Raw genomic sequence first — 18,000 nt, 5'->3', positions numbered from 1 at the left:
TAGTTGGAGAACAGCTTAAAAGAAATTTTGATGTCCGAGAGGTATACATTTAAAATTTAGTTACAAAACCATGTGTACATATAGGTGTCCTTGTGCGCACATGCAGAGGCTCAAAAACTATAATTATATTGTCCATCTCACCTTATAGTCCTTCACTGGTATTACCTTTTTTTCCAGGAGCTAAATTCACACTTACTTAACAAACAGCCCTTTCTTGAATGTTCCTGCTAATTTTTCTCTCATCTACTGATCACTTATTAATTCTTTCGTTGGTGGGTAATGGTGAATCACAAGAGTGCTGTGACTAGATGAAAATTTCAGCATCAAACTTTCAAAAACTAAACTAAGCAGAAGCTTTTCATCACTGGTATTGAACAAATTTGATGTGCTGATACAAAACAAATTAGTTGATTATTTTAATGTTTGGGCCAATCCGTTATTAGAAAATTACAAGTGGGGGTCCTGCAGGGACATTTCATTTTCTCCTCCCCAATGATGTCCTCTTTTCCTTCCCTAGCAGCTTCCATAGCCTATCCTTTTTTCCTGTTTCCTACTCTCCTTTCCACTCACCAGCCAATCTGCCTTAGTCTTCTAGAGATTTGGGGGTGGAGTTTGGGGAGGGATCTCAGTGAAGTATAATGCCTGAGTCCATCCTCCAAAGCAGCCATTTTCTCAAGGAGGACTGATTTCTGTAGTCTGGAAAGCAGCTGTAATTCTGGGAGAGCTCCAGCCCCCACCTGGAGTTTAGCAACCCTAGTTGTGTGGTGCCAGTTGCTGGGCTGAGCTGCAGGGTGCTGGCCAGGCCAGCCTGGTGTGGGAGGCACCTTACTTTCCCACATATCTCCCTTCCCACACTATTTCCTCTTTCCTGGCTATTGGTGGCCTTCATATCTTTAACGTTCCCTACTTCCTACTCTCCTTCCCACCTACCAACCAGCCTACCTTTATATTTCCCCCCATGTTCAAGTATATGTATGTACTTCATTTATATTCCGCCATTCTCCATACTGGGGAACCAAAGCAACTTACATCATTTTTCTCTGCTCCATTTTATCCTGACAACACCTCTGTGAAGTAGGTTAGGCTGAGAGTTTGTGACTGGCTTAAGCTTCCACAGTTCCTAGTCTGAAACTCTAACCGCTGCACCACAATGGCTATTGTGGGTTGGCCTCTGTTGAACAGTAGCAAGCAGCAGGGCATTGGTGAGTCATGCAAGTTGCCGGTGGTTGCTGCTTGGCCTCGCCGTGATGCATCCGCCCTCAAAGGCCAAAACATTCCTGGAAATGGCCCTGCCTTTAACTGACAGAAACCTAGGCCTGAAGGTAGAAATAGTGGCTGAGTTCAGACTGGCAGTTTGAAGCGGGAGGGAGTCGTGTCAAAAAAGACCCAGAACAAACTGTTACGGGTTTTCTCGTTCACACTGCAGCGACTGATGCGGGAGCATAAACGCATAAGCGCACAAGAAAAATGTGGCTTTCGGTGTTCACACTTTGTTGGTGTGGGATAATCGTGCTTTCCAGGGTTTGATACCACTTTCACCTGGTATCTTTTAAACTCGGCAGGGAAGCGTTACGAGACGGGTTGAGTACAGCTGGGGAACGCCGGACAGATGTGCCCGTGTGAACGGCCCCTTTAATCCAGTTGTGAAACGTTTCTGAAACGTCCCTATATCAGGGCAAACTGCCAGTCTGAACTTGGCCAGTTTTATGGTTGCCTAGCAGTGGCCACTTAAGGGCATTTGTGTATTAATGCTACAGGTGGGGCTTCTATAATTTTTGATGGTTTACCCCCCTCCCATTGAGATTTCAAATTTTTCTGCAAACCTGGGGCTTTTCACAGGTTTGTAGAAAGATCTATCTTAGCTGTCCATACCCCAATCTCCAGAATTATATATCTATAGATTGTGCTTTTTTGAGCATTAGGTATATTGATGCTATGAATAATCTCTACTGCTAGAAATCAGTGGCTTGGGTTTAGCAATAATTTCTGCTGACGGAAAGGATGTCAGTCAGTGGAGTGAGACTTCCCCAATGCTCCTCACGCTTTAGACCCAAATCCCCACTCCCCAAATCCTGAGAGGTAGTCTTGCAGGCCTGCAGCTGGAACGGGCAATCAGCGAAGATCATCTCCCGTCTCCATTTGCAGAAATCCACTGGATCCAAGCCAGTGTTCTCTCAATGGTAATTCCCAGCGGCCTCAGGTTCCCACTTATCTCCATCAGAATGAATGTGGATTGCTTAGCTCTCCAAATAATACTGGTACATGCTTCAGGGGCAGAATGTTATGATTCATATAGTATAGCTGAAATTGGCAAATTGGAAAATAAGTGCATTGAGTTTGATCCAGACTAAATTGGCAACTTCCATTGAATTCTCCCTTTCTGTTGCAGACTCCCCTCATGTTGTTCATCAGGGGCCCCTATCCCTGCAACGTTTTGTAGAGATCATTGGATTGGAAGGGGGCAAGGCCAGAATGATCTGTTCTGCTGACTGAGCATTTAGTCTGGATCTAACCCATTAGGCTTTTCTGCTGCTTTGAGGCCACCTTCATTTTTCTGTATGATACCAGGCACAAAACGTTAGACAGTAAATTCTGCTTTCCAAAGATATCATTAATTTCCAGGATTCTGGTGTTTGAAAGACACTGAAATATCAGGTGGGTAGCGTGTTGCTCTGAAGCAGCAGAACAAAGTTTGAGTCCAGTGGCCTCAACAAAGTTTTGTCCTGGGCATAACCTTTCGTATGCATACACACACTTTGTCTTCTTCTGCCACTGGACTTCAACTTTGTTCTACTGAAATATCAGTGTGTGAAAATTATAATGATGTTCTTATTTTCCTAAGATATCATTAAGAAAGGTCTAGGTTTAAAAATTTTCAAAGATTGCAAAAATCGCATTAAACTTTAGCTGTCTGTCTATCATCTAGACCACTCTGCCATGATTTTCTGTCTCTATAATATTTTAACGGTTTGTTTGTTAATTGGGGATCCAGAACCACCTGCTACCGGTCAAAGTCACTTAGATTTTCCATACAGGTCATTGGTGTGGATCCTTCAAAAATTGATTCCCAGGGTCATGGGACTCACATTGATTAACGACCATGTAGGTGAGGAAGGGAGAGAAAGGTGAAATAGCTTTTTTGCATTGATGAAGCTGGTGCTTGTGGAAGAGGAGGGAGGGGGGGTGAAATCACACACCCTTCATGTAGTTTCTTCCAGATCCATTGTTGTTATTAATATATGTGAATGCCACAACCCTGGGAATTAAGTTTCTGCTGAAGGGAGGGGAACACAGGAAAGATACTTGTACCCATGGATTGTAGGTTTTGTCCCATTGTCAGTTTAATTGCATGTGCATGAATTCATAAGGCTAGATCATATGTTTCATCCCTCTCACAAAAGCAGCACTTCTCACATGGGATTTCTACCAGTTCACCCCTTCTATTGTAGGCGCTCCCATGCTTTCCCCAGTCCCTGTGAGCAAAGTTTAATACAGATGTCTACCTCAGAAAGGGATAGGTAGGAAAGTTCCATTCTGCAAGTGCTCTTGTGCCCACAGTGCCTAGGATAAAACATAAGGAGATAAGTGAAGGGGAAGTTGGTGATATAAAATATTTAGCATATTGACTTTAGTGGGTAAGTTTGGGCAAGAGATCTTCGGGTTTACTTCCCTTAATAATGGGGCTATCAGTTTTAAGCTCTAGCGAGCCATCTGACATCATTAGAGCCAATGCTCCCTTTAAGCTGTGGAGTGTTGTGAGCAAAAATTCTACTTTGTGAGCTACTGACATTAAAGTTGTGAGTGAGCAATTTGGCTACTGCATACATTAGTTTGCTCTGGAGCCATCCTTCCTGAGCTAAGACAACAATGTGTGAGCTGGATGCCAAAAAACTGTGAGCTAGCTCACACTAACTCAGCTTAGAGGGAACACTGATTAGAGCTCATTGATTGGCCTTGCCAGGGAATCCAGTTTGTTGTTGTTGTTCAGTCGCACAGTCAAGTCTGACTCTTTGCGACCTCATGGACCAGATCATGCCAGGCCCTCCTGTCTTCCATCGTCCTCAGGAATTTGCTCAATTTCATGTTTGTTGCATAGGGAATCCAGTTACTATGCATCTAATATCAATCTTTTGTAAAGAGAAGATATAGTTAAAAGCATCTTAAGTTGTAGTGAACTACTAATAATGTCTTTTTTCTGCTTAAGGTCATTGCTAGAATTGTAGATGGAAGTAAATTTGATGAATTCAAGGCCTTATACGGGGATACAATAATCACAGGTATTATGTTAAAGTAAATTATGTATTATAGAACTGCCCTCCACCTTTATAGCTGTATTTGTTTTGCATGCTGAATTTCTGTGCTGCCCATTAAAATATTTTACAGTAATTTGGGGGTAATAGATATTTGAATTTTTAAGAAGATTAGAGCCAGAATACTCAAACAATTTTTACAAATATTAGTGAAATGTTGTAGGTTTTGTGCCCTCTAAGTTGTAACTATGAAACAGAATCTTAACCTTGGTGGAGGGACACACATTCAGACCTATGAAATCTCTGGTACCAGAATAATTGGTGGAATTGATATGGCTATACCTATGGCCCATCACTAATACCAGTAATACAATTACAAATATATAAGGAAACAACATCTGGTTTTAATATATGAGTACTTAAGATCTTGTATATTCATCTAGTATATGAATGTGTGTCTATACTATATTGATAATTGTGACCACTGAGGAAGGCCCTTAGGGGCCGAAACACGTTTGGTCTTCAGTAGGAAAGTGTTTACCCATCATATGTAATAGTATTGGATAAGTTTTTATAAGTCTGATACTTAGATAAAGATTTTTATCAGTATATGTTTTAACATATGTACACCCTAATAAATATTTGTACTTTTATAATATACATTGTTAGCTTAGCCCTTTTGTTCACAGTAACTATGAAATGAACATGCAGTTTCCTCTTCGTACTTTTCATTTTATTCAGGATTCGCTAGGATATTTGGTTACCCTGTAGGAATAATTGGAAACAATGGCGTTCTTTTCTCTGAATCGGCAAAGAAGGCAAGTATAACCCAGAAAATCACTAAAGCTCTGATTTTCTGGTCTATTTGTTGATGAGAACCAAAAGAAACTAATAGACTGAAAGCCAAAGGGGATAATTAACTTTTTCGTAATAACTGATGATAGAAAATAATGTAGGCTTGGATCTGGAGAAATTAGGGAACAGACTTTGCCAACTTCCTCTTCTTGCTGCATTCCAAGGTTGAAAGGGCCCTTTAAAATCCTTGCTCCAAGGCTAGGCTGTCTGGAGAGATGATCCTGTGTAACAAGAACAAATGCAATATGTAGAAATGTTGAGTCTCTATATTGATCACGTGTTTCAGTTTAGATGTAGTTCTTCCATTAGTAAAACAAACACACCATTTTGAAATGTTAGACATCTCTAGTTCAGCCTTTCTGATATTGATATTCAGAACAGCAGCAAACTGTTACCTCAGTAACTACCACCTTCCATTTGTCACACCTGCATGTGTTAGAACTGACTTTAAAGCTAATGCAACACTTTTCAGGGAGTAAGTGCTTTACATATCACCTTTTTATCAGATAACAGACCCTAATTAGGAACAAGTATTTTAAAAACCTTCTTGTCACTGCTTTGAGGGGAAATAATTAGAGTGTTATTACAGTAAGGAAAAATAACAAACTCCAAGTGTTAGATCAGTTACAATGGAGGGAATTGGGCAAGTGCAGTTTTGAGCCTGTATGCTTGTTTTTTAATTAGAAAAAAATAGTATTACGTATAAAAGGCAGTAGCTTGCTAAATACTGGCTTGGAAACACTCATTTGTTTTAACAATAGGACTGTGGAAGAGCTGTTTGTTATCTGTCAATAGATCAGCTGTCAATCTTCTATTAATTTCATAGGCGACCCACTTCATTCAGCTTTGTTGCCAGAGAAATATTCCCCTTGTGTTCTTACAAAACATCACAGGTGAGATGAGCCATTAAAGGAAAATGTGTTATTTGAAGCTGCAAACCCATAATTCAGTCAGTGTGTAGCAGTAATAGATCCATTCCTATCCCTATTTATAACAAACTTCATCTGTTGTGGAGGACTGCTGTGGAACTGGCATTAAGAAACCAGTTAATAAAAAATAGTATATTATTACATATTGTGGTATTATACATATTGTTGTAAGAAATGTATTATTATATCTCTAGTATATGAAGTGCCATAGAAATTCTGCCCTGCAAAATGATAGAATAACAAAAAGAACAAACCCTGCCCCTTAGACTTAAAACATCAAAAGTTGCTCTTACAATTCATTAGGTTTTATGGTTGGTAAAGATTATGAAGCTGGTGGAATAGCAAAAGATGGAGCCAAGATGGTGACTGCTGTGGCATGTGCCAGTGTACCAAAGATAACAGTAATTATTGGAGGTTCCTATGGGGCTGGAAATTACGGAATGTGTGGAAGAGCATATAGGTAAGTATGTGTCCCAAGAGAAGTGGTAAAAATTATTTTAGAGACGTTTGTAGTATCCCAGGTACTAGTACAGTAAAATAGGTCAACTCAGGATGACCACAAAGCCTTCTGGCTACTTATATATCAATGAGGAGTGAGATGGGCAAATGTGCCGCTGAATTAGTTCTTAGGTAGTTCTGCATACATGAGACGCATGCCACTTCGTATGTGTTATACTGTTGCAACTATCTTTAAGAGTTGCCAGGATCTCTGATAACTGGGAGCCACATTGAAGATTTGTATTGAAAATCCTAGTATCCTTGTCTTGGGGGTCAGGGCTTATGGCTCTGAAGTCTTCTGCTGCTTTCATACGTTGCAGATTGCACTGGTAACAAGAATGGTAGTGTGTGGTAGCTGGAGAAAGTAATTTGCCAGTATCAGGTATACCTATTCTATATCAGCTTATGTTCTCTCTCTTCAGTCCAAGATTTCTTTTTATGTGGCCAAATGCTCGCATCTCAGTGATGGGAGGAGAGCAAGCAGCAACAGTTTTGGCAACAATAGCCAAGGACCGAAAAGCAAGGGAAGGGAAGCAGGTAAGTGTTCTCTACAGTTAGCCTTTGTTAAGAAGATGGAATTGAATGCTCATAACTTGGTACCATTGCTTCCTGTGATTTCCTGGTATGACCAAGTCATTGGTAATATTGTGCCCAATAGCAGTAATTTGAGGACATTGAGACTGGACTGTAAGTGGAAACAGAGGTGCTTTAGAATAAGTAGAGGAAGTAGTATTCTTGCCTGAATCAGGAGATACCTTTTGCCATTCTCCCTCATTCTATAGGGTCAGAAACCAGCTTAGATGTGCTAATTTGACAAAGGATGCAAATGTATACTTGCATCCGATGGAAGAAGAGAAGCAGGAGATTCACTTTTGTGTAATTAGTTGTGCTGGTTTTGTGAGTCCATACTCTGCTAACCACAGAAACGTCTTCGGACAGCGCTGGCTCTTCGGCTTTGAAACGGAGATGAGCACCGCAACCCTAGAGTCGGATTCGACTGGCTTTCGAGCAAGGGAACCTTTACCTTTACCTTTTACTCTGCTAACTGATTAGTCTGGTTTCCAAAAGCACTTACGAATTAGTGCAAGTGCTGCTGAAGATTGGAGTCTTGATTGGCTGGAGTCATCTGGACACTTCATTACATACCTGTCTGCCTAACCTGTGTGTGTTTAGTGTCATCAAGTCACTACCGACTTATGGCAATCCTATCAGTGTCCTTCGAAATGTCCTATCGTTAACAGCCTTACTCAGGTCTTGAAAACTGCCTGACCTAGTACATGTCTTTACCTACAGTCTTTGAACTACTTTGAATCTAGATGGCAGTGCTGCTTCAGCAGTGATTAAAATGAATGTGTATGGTATGAAGGTACTAGTCCAGGTTTTAGGCTATCATGGTGTTATGAGCTTTAAAAGTTTCAAACGTCTTGCTTGTGTTGCTGCTGCTAACATTTTCTATACTCTACTTGATCAAGGCCTATGCTGTAGGCCAGTCTTTGCTGTAACATTTTCTGTGTTGTGTCTACACCATCCTCTGGTTAGTGGAGCAGATCAGTCTCCTTGAATGAACCTCCATGTTTAGAGGCAGTAAACCTCTGAATACCAGTGCAAGGAGGCAACATCAGGGGAAGACTTGGGCCTTTGTGCCTTGTTGTTGCTCCTCCAAAGGAACTGGTTGGCTACTTTGTGAGACAGGATGCTGGACTAGATGGACCATTGGTCTGATCCAGCAGGGCTCTTCTTATGTTCTTATGTTAACTTTTCCTTTGAATCTGTTCTTTGGAAATGAATTCACTGGGGATAAAAAGGGTGTTCCTTGTGAGAGCCTGCTATCTCCTAGCAGGAGTATAGAAGTATCCCATCAATGCTGACTGCAGTCCAGGAATATTTATGCAGAAAAAATTCCATTTGCCAAGAAAGTTTCCTTTACAAAATTATGTAATCGGTCAGTCCCAATAGCACCACTTCAGTGTATTTAAATATTATTTGTATTGATCTTACAGATTTAGAATTTTTTTCAACATCGAATCTATATAAATTAATATTTTAGTGTCATGAAAGTATTGGTGGTTGTTTTAATGGAGACCCTACTATAAAATATGGTCAAAAATGTCTGGTATTTTGTTAATACCTGAAGTTGGGACTTACAGCTTAATTTTCTGCAGTTAACTGAAGAAGAGGAAAAAGCCCTAAAAGAGCCAATCATTAGAAGGTTTGAAGAAGAAGGAAACCCTTACTATTCCAGTGCACGGTAAGACAAAAATAAATGCTGAATATGATCTCTGTGTTAGTACACATGGTAATTATTTTGAGTGGTAATAACACTGAAACCTCTTGCCAGTGGTGGCTGAGCTGTCTGTATGTCACAGTGGAGCAAACTAGGCAATGCATAACTTTCTCATTCTTAACCCTATACAGTTTGGGACTAGCATACCTGAAGGACTGCCTCCTCCCTTATGAAACTACCCTGGCCCCTATGGTTATCTTTGGAGGCCCTGCTTCAGGTGCCCCCACCTTCCAACATCAGGCAGGTGGAAACCCAGGAGAGGAACTTCATGGTTGTGGCTCCAAAATTCTGGTACTCTCCCCCCCAGGGAGATTCATCTGTCCCCTTCTGTTGCTGTCTTCTGCCAGTGGGTGAAGACTTTTTTGTTTCATTTGGTGCTCCCTCAGTGCTTTTAATGGTTTTAAATGTGATTTTATTATGTATGTTTTAATTTGCTAGGCATCTTGGTCGCCCTTGTGAGGGCAGAAAGATAGGATATAAATTTTGTAAAATAGATAAAATTCAGGTCAATCAGTGCTTAGTTGGATTGGATGCATTTTAGTAATTTGCATGACATTATTCATGTACAAGTAGTGTTCAGTCTTGTACATCTGTGAAATCTTTATGAGGTTGTTTATTACCCCTGTTATGCAGACAAGGAGCTGAGATTAAATGACACGAGCATTCAGTGTATCCAAATTTGCAGAGAATATGAGTTTGGATATTTGGGAACCAAGTCTAGTACTCTGTCGGCTGCACTATGCTGACTTTCGGTAGTCTCTTGGAGATAGATTTGGATTTATAAAACAACATGAGAGTAGCAAGCTTCTCAATTAATATTAGTAGAGCACAGTGCATCTGTACAATGTAATTTATGTCACTGTACTAAATCTGCATTTTATGCTAACTGCTGGTTTGTGATGATCATTTGAGAAACATGTTCAAACAACCACGTAGAGTGAAAGTAACAACAGAGTTGTCTTTTTTGATAATACTACTCATATGTTTCAAGAGCTGCTTACTATTGCTGATAGACTTCACTCAAGTTTGAATTGGCCTTTTGTAAATGTGACTGTTGTAATTTATTAGAAGGCGTTAATACATCTAAGCTTAAATGCAGAAACCTGTTATTGACTTTTCCTGTCTATATGCCAATACCAAATAATTAAGAAGATTTATATAACTTTTTAGACTTTATAAAATTGCAAAAAGGTTTTTCAGCATTCTCAATTATACAATATTGTAAAAAAAGTCCAACATAGTCCAACATAATGAATACCCGGTTATGAACTCATTTCAACTTTACAGTCTTCCTCAGATGTAATCCTATATCGTAAGGAGGTGTCAGCTTCTTAATCCAGCTCAGTATTGTAATTTCCTTCATAATATCCTGGAATAAACCATAATCAATGAAAATTCACATGTAGCTGCATGGAAATTAGTTATTTTAAACAATAATGATTTAATAATTTAGTTTTTAGAAAACTTACTTCTGGTTCCATAATAAGTGTTTATATGGGGAGCAAGCCAACAGGTTCAAAAAAGCCTCCTGGATTTTGTTGGCTGTGCTCTCCTAAGCACTATTTATTTTAGTAGTAGCAAACCAGTCCTTATTTCATTGAAATAAGGAAATTACAATACTGAGCTGAATTAAGAAGTTGACACCTCCTTACAATATAGGATTACATCTGAGGAAGACTGTAAAGTTGAAATGAGTTCATAACCGGGTACTCATTATGTTGGACTATGTTGGACTTTTTTTTTACAATATTGTATGAGAATGCTGAAAAAACTTTTTGCAATTTTATAAAGTCTAAACAGTTATATAAATCTTTTTAATAGTGTTCATATCACAGGGTTTGCTTGTGTGTTTTTCCTGTTGGATACCAGTGATCCCTCTTGTTTTGTGCAATACCAAATAATTATGCTGAGCTAGAGCAATCTGCCTTTTTGAGGGGGTGTTGCCATAGCAATTATGAATTGCTGCTGATTTGTTGTGTACCTTGATAGCAGCCTGTCTTGTGTTCTTTGCAACTAGTTGAAAAGAGATGGTCCTGAATGATGATGGACTTTACAAGTGGTGTAAATCAAGAGTGCTTCATTAGAATTGGGAGAAATAAGGTGCAATTAGATCAGCTGAGGATCTAACCTTGTGTTTCTGTTGCAAAATGTCATCTGTCTCCTTAAGGCACAAGGGACAAATGAATGTATGTATTTTCATCTTTTATTCGTGGATTATACTTAAATTAGGCAAGTTTTTTCCACGAATTAATTGCATTAAAATTGTCATCAAGCTATCTATGTTTAGACAAAAACCTTAATTTGTGGCTGAAAACAACTTTTTGTTCGTCATGTGTGCTCTTTTTTGACACAATTGCGGGAGGTCCATCAAAAATGTTTTTCTATGACCTAAAGGACTGAAATATAATTGGATTTCAACCCTGCTATATTTGCACAGTTTTGATACAAGAAACAGCACCTTTCTTTCAACAGCTGACCAAATACATTTGGAGTAGTAGGTTACTAATCTTTTGGGGGGGTTTTGCATCAAGTCACAGTTGACTTTTGGCGACCCCATGGAGTTTTCAAGGCAAGAGACCTTCAGTGGGGGTTTGCCATTGCTTGCCTCTGCATCATGACCCTGGACTTCCTTAGTGGTCTCTCATCCAAATACTAATCAGGGCTGACCCTGCTTAGCTTTCAAGTTCTGATGAGATTGAGCTAGCCTGGGCTATCCAGGTCAGGGCACTAATCATTTGTGCAAAAGTTATTTTTTAAAATTTGTGTCTATAATTACATATTGCCTGTAATTTGGGGGAAAGAATAACAGTTAGCACTGTGTCATCACCTTTTTTCTTACTCCTAAGTGTAAGAACCCTTTAGACATGTTTGGTCTGTCCACCCATGTGACACTTGACCTAACTGAAGATTAGTGATATCACTCCTTTGAATTCATAATCCCACATGTTTCCAGTGGATAAAACTCTGCGGTTCAGTTTAAACATAAAGCCAAAGTTATGGTTCAACACTCTGTAAATGAGCAATCCTTTGAATTCAAAATCCCATGTTTCCAGTGGATAAAACTCTGTGGTTCAGTTCAAACATAAAGCATAATTATGGTTCAACACTCTGTGAATAAGCATGGTTGATCCACGCCCTGCAGTCTAATTAGTTACTTCTGGGTTTTGGCAAACTGAAGTTTGCTGTTACATTCAACACAGCAACCTATGGCTTGAACATTCCCTGCAAGCCAGGATTGCAAAGAATCATTTGTTCCCAGTTACCTGGATTGCTGGTCAAGCTCAATCCCATGTCACTTGGTGTTATGTCTGAATCAAGCTGGTTGGCAGGGGTGTCTCGAATGAATGATGTCCTCCCATACTGCCCCTCCGTCTGCAGCATCCAAGGCAGGAGTGCAGAGGGAGGCCTCTGCAGCCAATGTTGGCCTCAGGTGACAACAAGCCATGCATGCTGTATCATCTCACACCATCACCCCTCACTGCTAGTTTGGCACTCCAAGCCTTGGGTTGTTTGTGTGGTCAACTAGCCCTAAGCCAAGAGGATCTGCAGGCATACCCTGTTTCCGAAGAATCTTGCCTTGAGCTGCCAAATTAGTTATCAACAACATACATTTCTGCTTCCAAAATGCATAACTGCTAGAAGAAACATTGAAGGGAACACAGAGAAGAATAATACTCATTGATTGTTTCATAAGAGTACCAGCATTTGACTGCACAAAGGTGTCAGTTGGCAGTAATAATTACTTACTTTGCACTTTAAGGATCCTAAACTAATTAGCCCCACATGAGCCAATAGACTTCCTTGTGTCCACTGATTGTCATGGAGAGAGCAAGGGCAATTGGTAGAGGTCCTACAGACTTCTGCATGTGAATCCTTTCCTGGATTAGAAACAATACACACTAAGAATGTCTGGATTATTGCACTGCACGGATCCTACTTAGTGTTTTGGGATCCGATACACAGCAGCCAATATATGGTCTGGGCTTTTGACAGTGTTAATTATCTGTTGAGTATTCTGAATGGATTAATTCCAGTCCTCTTCTTCCCTCTCTTCTCTAAAAAGCGGTTGATTCTGTCATATATGTCAGTGTAGCACGGATCCTACTTAGTGTTTTGGGATCCAATACACAGCAGCCAATATATGGTCTGGGTTTTTGACAGTGTTAATTCTCTGTTGAGTATTCTGAACGGATTAATTAATTCCAGTCATCTTCTTCCCTCTCTTCTCTAAAAAGTGGTTGATTCTGTCATATATGACAGTGTAGACACTGCTGGATGGCAGCTTATCCGTCTGTCTCGATGCACCCCAGATCTTTACATCAGAGCCCATCAATTTGAGCAAAAGGGGGGGGCAGGCTCTCGGATGGCAAAAGTTTTGTAAATTGGAGTGTAGTTAGTTTTACATGAGAATTATATCCCATTTGATATACAGGATGTCAGTAGTGAGCTCCTTGTATTTTCTAATCTAACACGTATTAACTAAAAGCTTTCATGTACAGCATTCTTAATTATCAAGAGTCATTAGCCAGATGTCTTTTTAATGAGTTAGATTAATCTACAGACAGGTCACTAAAAGGAGTTTAATCAGTTTACCTTGTAACAAACGAGATGAGTGGTGTTCTTCCCTGAGCCATTTGCTTCTTCCCTGGCCGAGGTCCTGTTATGAATTTTTTACAAGTAGAGATTTGATTCATGTTCTCACCATGAGGTTTGATAGGTTGCTTAATAATTAATCCTTTGTCCCATTCCAGAAGGCAGCTTTCACTAAACAAAGAGAGAAAGTCTATTTTACAGCGGAAAACCTCTCAAGTTGTCAATAAAATCTTTATTTGCCATAACAAACTATGGTTTAAAGGATGGAAAGGGTTTTTTTAAAAATCAAACCAAGGCTTCCTTTCAAAGGTAATTGGAAAGAGCCAGTAATACTTTCTACTCTTACAGTCACAGTTTTTTTTTCCATTTAATTTTGATATTTTGCTTAAAATATTGAAAATACGCAGGTAGTGGCAGAGGGTTGGATTCATCAGTTCCCTTTTGTTAAGTAAGGACCATGTCATCCTGTTGAGATGCTTGGAGGTAGAAGTAGGAATTAAGGGATACATTTTGGATTGGTTTAAATTGTTCCTTATGGGCAGAACTCAGAGAGCTGCTGCTAGGGACCAGTTGTCCTTGGTGAGTGTGGACCCATGCTATTCAATAACTATGTAAAGCCCTTAGAAGTTTTGGAATTTGTAGTTTTGGAATCAGTTTTTGTCATTATGCCAGTGACACTGAGCTCTACATTTCATTATTCAAATCACCTGGTGATGTTGTAGAGGTCCTGAACCAATGCCTGACTGTTGTGATTGAATGACTAAGGCAATTGTTGTGATTGAAATGGCGTCCAGGCAAGACAGAGATAATGTTGGTTGGGAAGGCCAAGGTCCTGAAGGACCAGGTGCTTCCCACTTTTGATGGCATCCAGCTGACACTCATTGACTCAATTAAGAGGCTAGAGATAATACTGGATCCAGCTTTAGTGTTGGAGAAGCAAGCTAATGCAGCTGCAAAAACAGCCATCTGTCAGCTTCACTTAGCTCAAAAGATAACATAAGAAGAGCCTTGCTGGTTTAGACCAATGGTCTATCAAGTCCAGTATCCTGTCTTACATAATGACCAACCAGTTACCCTGGAGGGCCAACAAACAGGGCATTGAGGCCTTCCCCTGCTGTTGCCTCCTGGTACTAATATTCAGAGGTATCTTCCATCAGTCTGTCTATGCCTATGGCAAGGTGCCAGGAATGCTGAAGATCCAACTCTTGGCTTCAGTCAGACAAAACACGGGAAAGTGCTTTTGTAGCTGTCAAAAGGTATTGAACAACTTGCAGCTCTGGCTAGAAGGCATAATTTTCCAGGCTGTCAGTGGACTAAAGTGCATACTGCATTACAGACAGTGGGGCTGTGAGGTCCTAAAGGCTTCTGTATCAGAACAAGTGTCTTCAGGCAAAAGTAGACTCTTTGCTGAATAAAAAAGGCAATGCTGACTTCCATCTAGCAAGGCCCCCTCTGTACTGTCCTCAGAGTTATTCACTGCTGGCTGGTGTATAGCTGGGCACAGAGTGGTCAAACATTCCTTTAGCAAGCCAGGGGCACTTCAGAGATTAGAGAAGTATTCCATCTCTGCATTTGTACTACAAGTCAGCTTCATCTTTGTTCTTTAAAAGACCTCTTTATGTGAAAACCCACAGGAGCCATGTGGGATTTCTTTTTCATATATTTCTTTTGTGGCGTATTTCAGCATGTGCTGCTACAAGGTCTGCTGGGATGCAGGCACATGCAGCGACAGAGGAGAGACATTGCCCAGGAAATGCCTTTATTATGTTTGTAGATGAGTTTTGTATAATCTTTTAATGTGCTTTAAAAATTGTAACCTTTTTGGAAAAAAAATTGCTCTGATTTTTGTGTGACTGTAGCAGGGATTGACGGGTCAGGCTACTGCTGCATGTTCATGATTTATGTGTCCTGTTCTGTAGAATATTAACACTCTGGAAGTGGGCTGCACGTTTCCCATGTAATCGGATTTAAAATATAATCTTCAAACAATTGAGAACTGAAAGCTTGAATATTTTTAGCCAGAGGAAAATACTCTGTTCAAAACATCCAGTATTTCACTGTTTATTAGATGAGTGTTCTAAAGCATTTAGAATTTTTGTTCATATGACCTTCTCTCCCCTCCCACAACTTGCTCATAATAATGTAAACTTACCTAGAGGGTATAGATGCTTTTATTGGCTTTGCAGTTGACCAGCACTCAATATTACCCACATACCAGTTTACACGGTTAAATATACAGATATTTAGAGGGTTGGAATAATTTTTCTACCTTTAAAATGGCATTAATGTCTTTAGGGGAATTTACTGTGACAGGGAATTAGTCTTCATCTGTTCAAGAATATTCTTCAATAAAGCAGATTAATGAAATGAGTGCTGGTGTGGCATTGTAAATAAATATCTCACCACTCTGAATAGCTTTGTGAGTTTAAAACTAAAATACTTCATTAACAGATGAATAATTAGTCATAATTTACATTTCCTTTTTAGTATATGAGTGTTGTAGAAAAGTTAATAACTATGGACATATGATTTGGTTAGCTGTACAGTTACAGGGAATTATACTTGGAAGTATTTCACTCTGGTATGTGCCTTGTATGTCTGTAGTCTTCCCTGATTTTGGAATATAATTCCTTGTTTGTTTAATGGTCAGATATGCATGCTTGATGTGCTTCTATGTAAGTGTCTGGAAGGGGCATAATCTACCTCAGAATGACATTAACTTTTTATGACAACAATAGGTGGAGATAGCATCAGTATAGATATTTTGAATCTGAGCATCACAGTGAGTTATCCCATAAGAAACACCCCAAATTAAGACAATGAGTGTAAACGTGCTTAATTCTTTTGTTGGATTGTGGTAAATATATTGCAACAAGTTGCAAATATAGACAGATTTGTGTTTCCCTTGCACTAAGTCATCTTGACTGTATTGCATCTTATGTTTCCCCTTTCAAAACACTTACTGCAAGGTATATGCCAGCAACCCCATCCCCCTCCAGTAATGACCTTCTTTGATCCAGTCATATTTCACATCCAAACTGGACTGTAAAGACTATCAAACATTTCCTTAGGTATTTATACCCAGATTTTATTCCCAGTGGGGGATCCAAAGCAGCTTACAACATTCTCCTCCTGCTCTTGCTTTGTTCACAGCAACACTGAGAGGTGAAAAAACAGTGGTTGATCTTACAGTAGTTCTTGCACAGTCTGCATAAGGAACTGCATTAAGTAAAACTTCTCTTCTAATATCTCATGGTGGGATGCAACCCAGTGATTAAAGCACCCCTTTTTCACTTCCTAAAGAGCTATAGGTTTGCATGTCATGTATACCTAAAGTGTAACCTTCTACTATTTGCTTTGTGTCTGTTCCAGGTTATGGGATGATGGAATTATTGACCCAGCTGACACAAGACTGGTTTTGGGTCTCAGCTTAAGTGCTGCACTCAATGCACCCACTAAGAAGACTGAGTTTGGAGTATTCAGGATGTGATTTGAAAGCCTTGGCATCTCTGGACTATTATAGTATGGTTTTTAATTAGCATATGAAATCAGAAGAACTAAAAAAATAAAGATTTGCACAATGGCATAATAAAAAAAGATTTGTAAAATAAAGATTTGCACAATGTCATGATTCAGTTTTATTTGTGTATGTTTGTTAAATGGAACCTGTTTGGATTGTTGCATGATGGTGATTTAATCATCAGTCTGGCTTGTATAGTAATGGGAGGTTTTAGAGGTAAATGGAAATATATAGTTCTCAACATGGCCAAATTTGTGGATACTTAAAGCCAGAGATTGAAGCCATGAATAGACGAAATCTATCGATCTACAAACTCGAACAAAGCCTCCAAACTCTCACTGCCACGGGAGCTCACTGAGTGAACTTGGGCCAGTCACACATTCTCAGTTTAACCTACCACAGAGTTATTGTGAAGATAAAATGGAAGAAAGGAGAATTGCTATAAGCGGCTTTGTTTACCCATTGTGGAGAAGGGGTATAAATGAAGTAAATGAAGGGGTATAAATGTAATAAGCAGAAATGAAGTAAATACACAAATATAGCAGAATATGGGGGTAGGTAGGTTTGTGGGAAGAAGAAAAAGGGGGAAGTTCGAATATGAGGGCTGCCAGGAGGAAGGAAAGAGGAAACAGCGTGGAGAAAAAAGTTAGATACCCTCTGCAAGTCCTTGCTGATTCCATACCACACAACTGGGCCCATCCAACTTCTGTGCACTGGGAAGGAGAAAAGGAAACAGAAAAGAGGGAAAGGCTCTGGGAGCTTTCAGGGAAGGGAATGAGAAAATAATGGGGATGGGGAAATAAGGTCCCCCAGCACATCCTTGCAGGTCCCCCACTTGTCTTTAAATTCCTGTATTAATCTATTAAACTACTGACATCAAATCCTTAAATGTCACTCTGGCACTTTTCAGCTGCTACTTCTTACCATATAATCCATTTTTAATCTAAATTATATAAAGTATTGGGACATCAGACAGCTCACACATCTTCATTAATATAATTATCTGCTTAGTGCATACACATCTTCATATGATTAATTAAAAAGTGTTGTATTAACTGTGATTAGATAGGA

At 39.6% G+C, this 18,000-nt stretch overlaps 1 protein-coding gene across 1 annotated transcript in view; it reads left to right on the top strand.

The window, feature by feature from the left end:
- MCCC2 (methylcrotonoyl-CoA carboxylase 2) overlaps nt 1-17,026 on the top strand; it is a gene marked incomplete at its 5' end in the record, with an annotated part of 28,063 nt that extends 11,037 nt beyond the window's left edge. Inside the window, 8 exons of the mRNA XM_015421742.1 lie at nt 4-41; nt 4,205-4,277; nt 4,992-5,068; nt 5,932-5,998; nt 6,338-6,494; nt 6,955-7,069; nt 8,695-8,780; nt 16,782-17,026. Of these exons, the coding sequence (XP_015277228.1) occupies nt 4-41; nt 4,205-4,277; nt 4,992-5,068; nt 5,932-5,998; nt 6,338-6,494; nt 6,955-7,069; nt 8,695-8,780; nt 16,782-16,899 (731 nt within the window). The remainder of the gene's footprint in view (nt 1-3; nt 42-4,204; nt 4,278-4,991; nt 5,069-5,931; nt 5,999-6,337; nt 6,495-6,954; nt 7,070-8,694; nt 8,781-16,781) is intronic.
- Nucleotides 17,027-18,000: the final 974 nt, after the last annotated feature.

This window comes from Gekko japonicus, unplaced genomic scaffold (assembly GCF_001447785.1).
Source record: "Gekko japonicus isolate JY-2015 unplaced genomic scaffold, Gekko_japonicus_V1.1 scaffold3743, whole genome shotgun sequence".
Classification (NCBI taxonomy): Eukaryota; Metazoa; Chordata; class Lepidosauria; order Squamata; family Gekkonidae; genus Gekko; species Gekko japonicus.
This window is presented reverse-complemented; position numbering and strand designations above follow the sequence as displayed.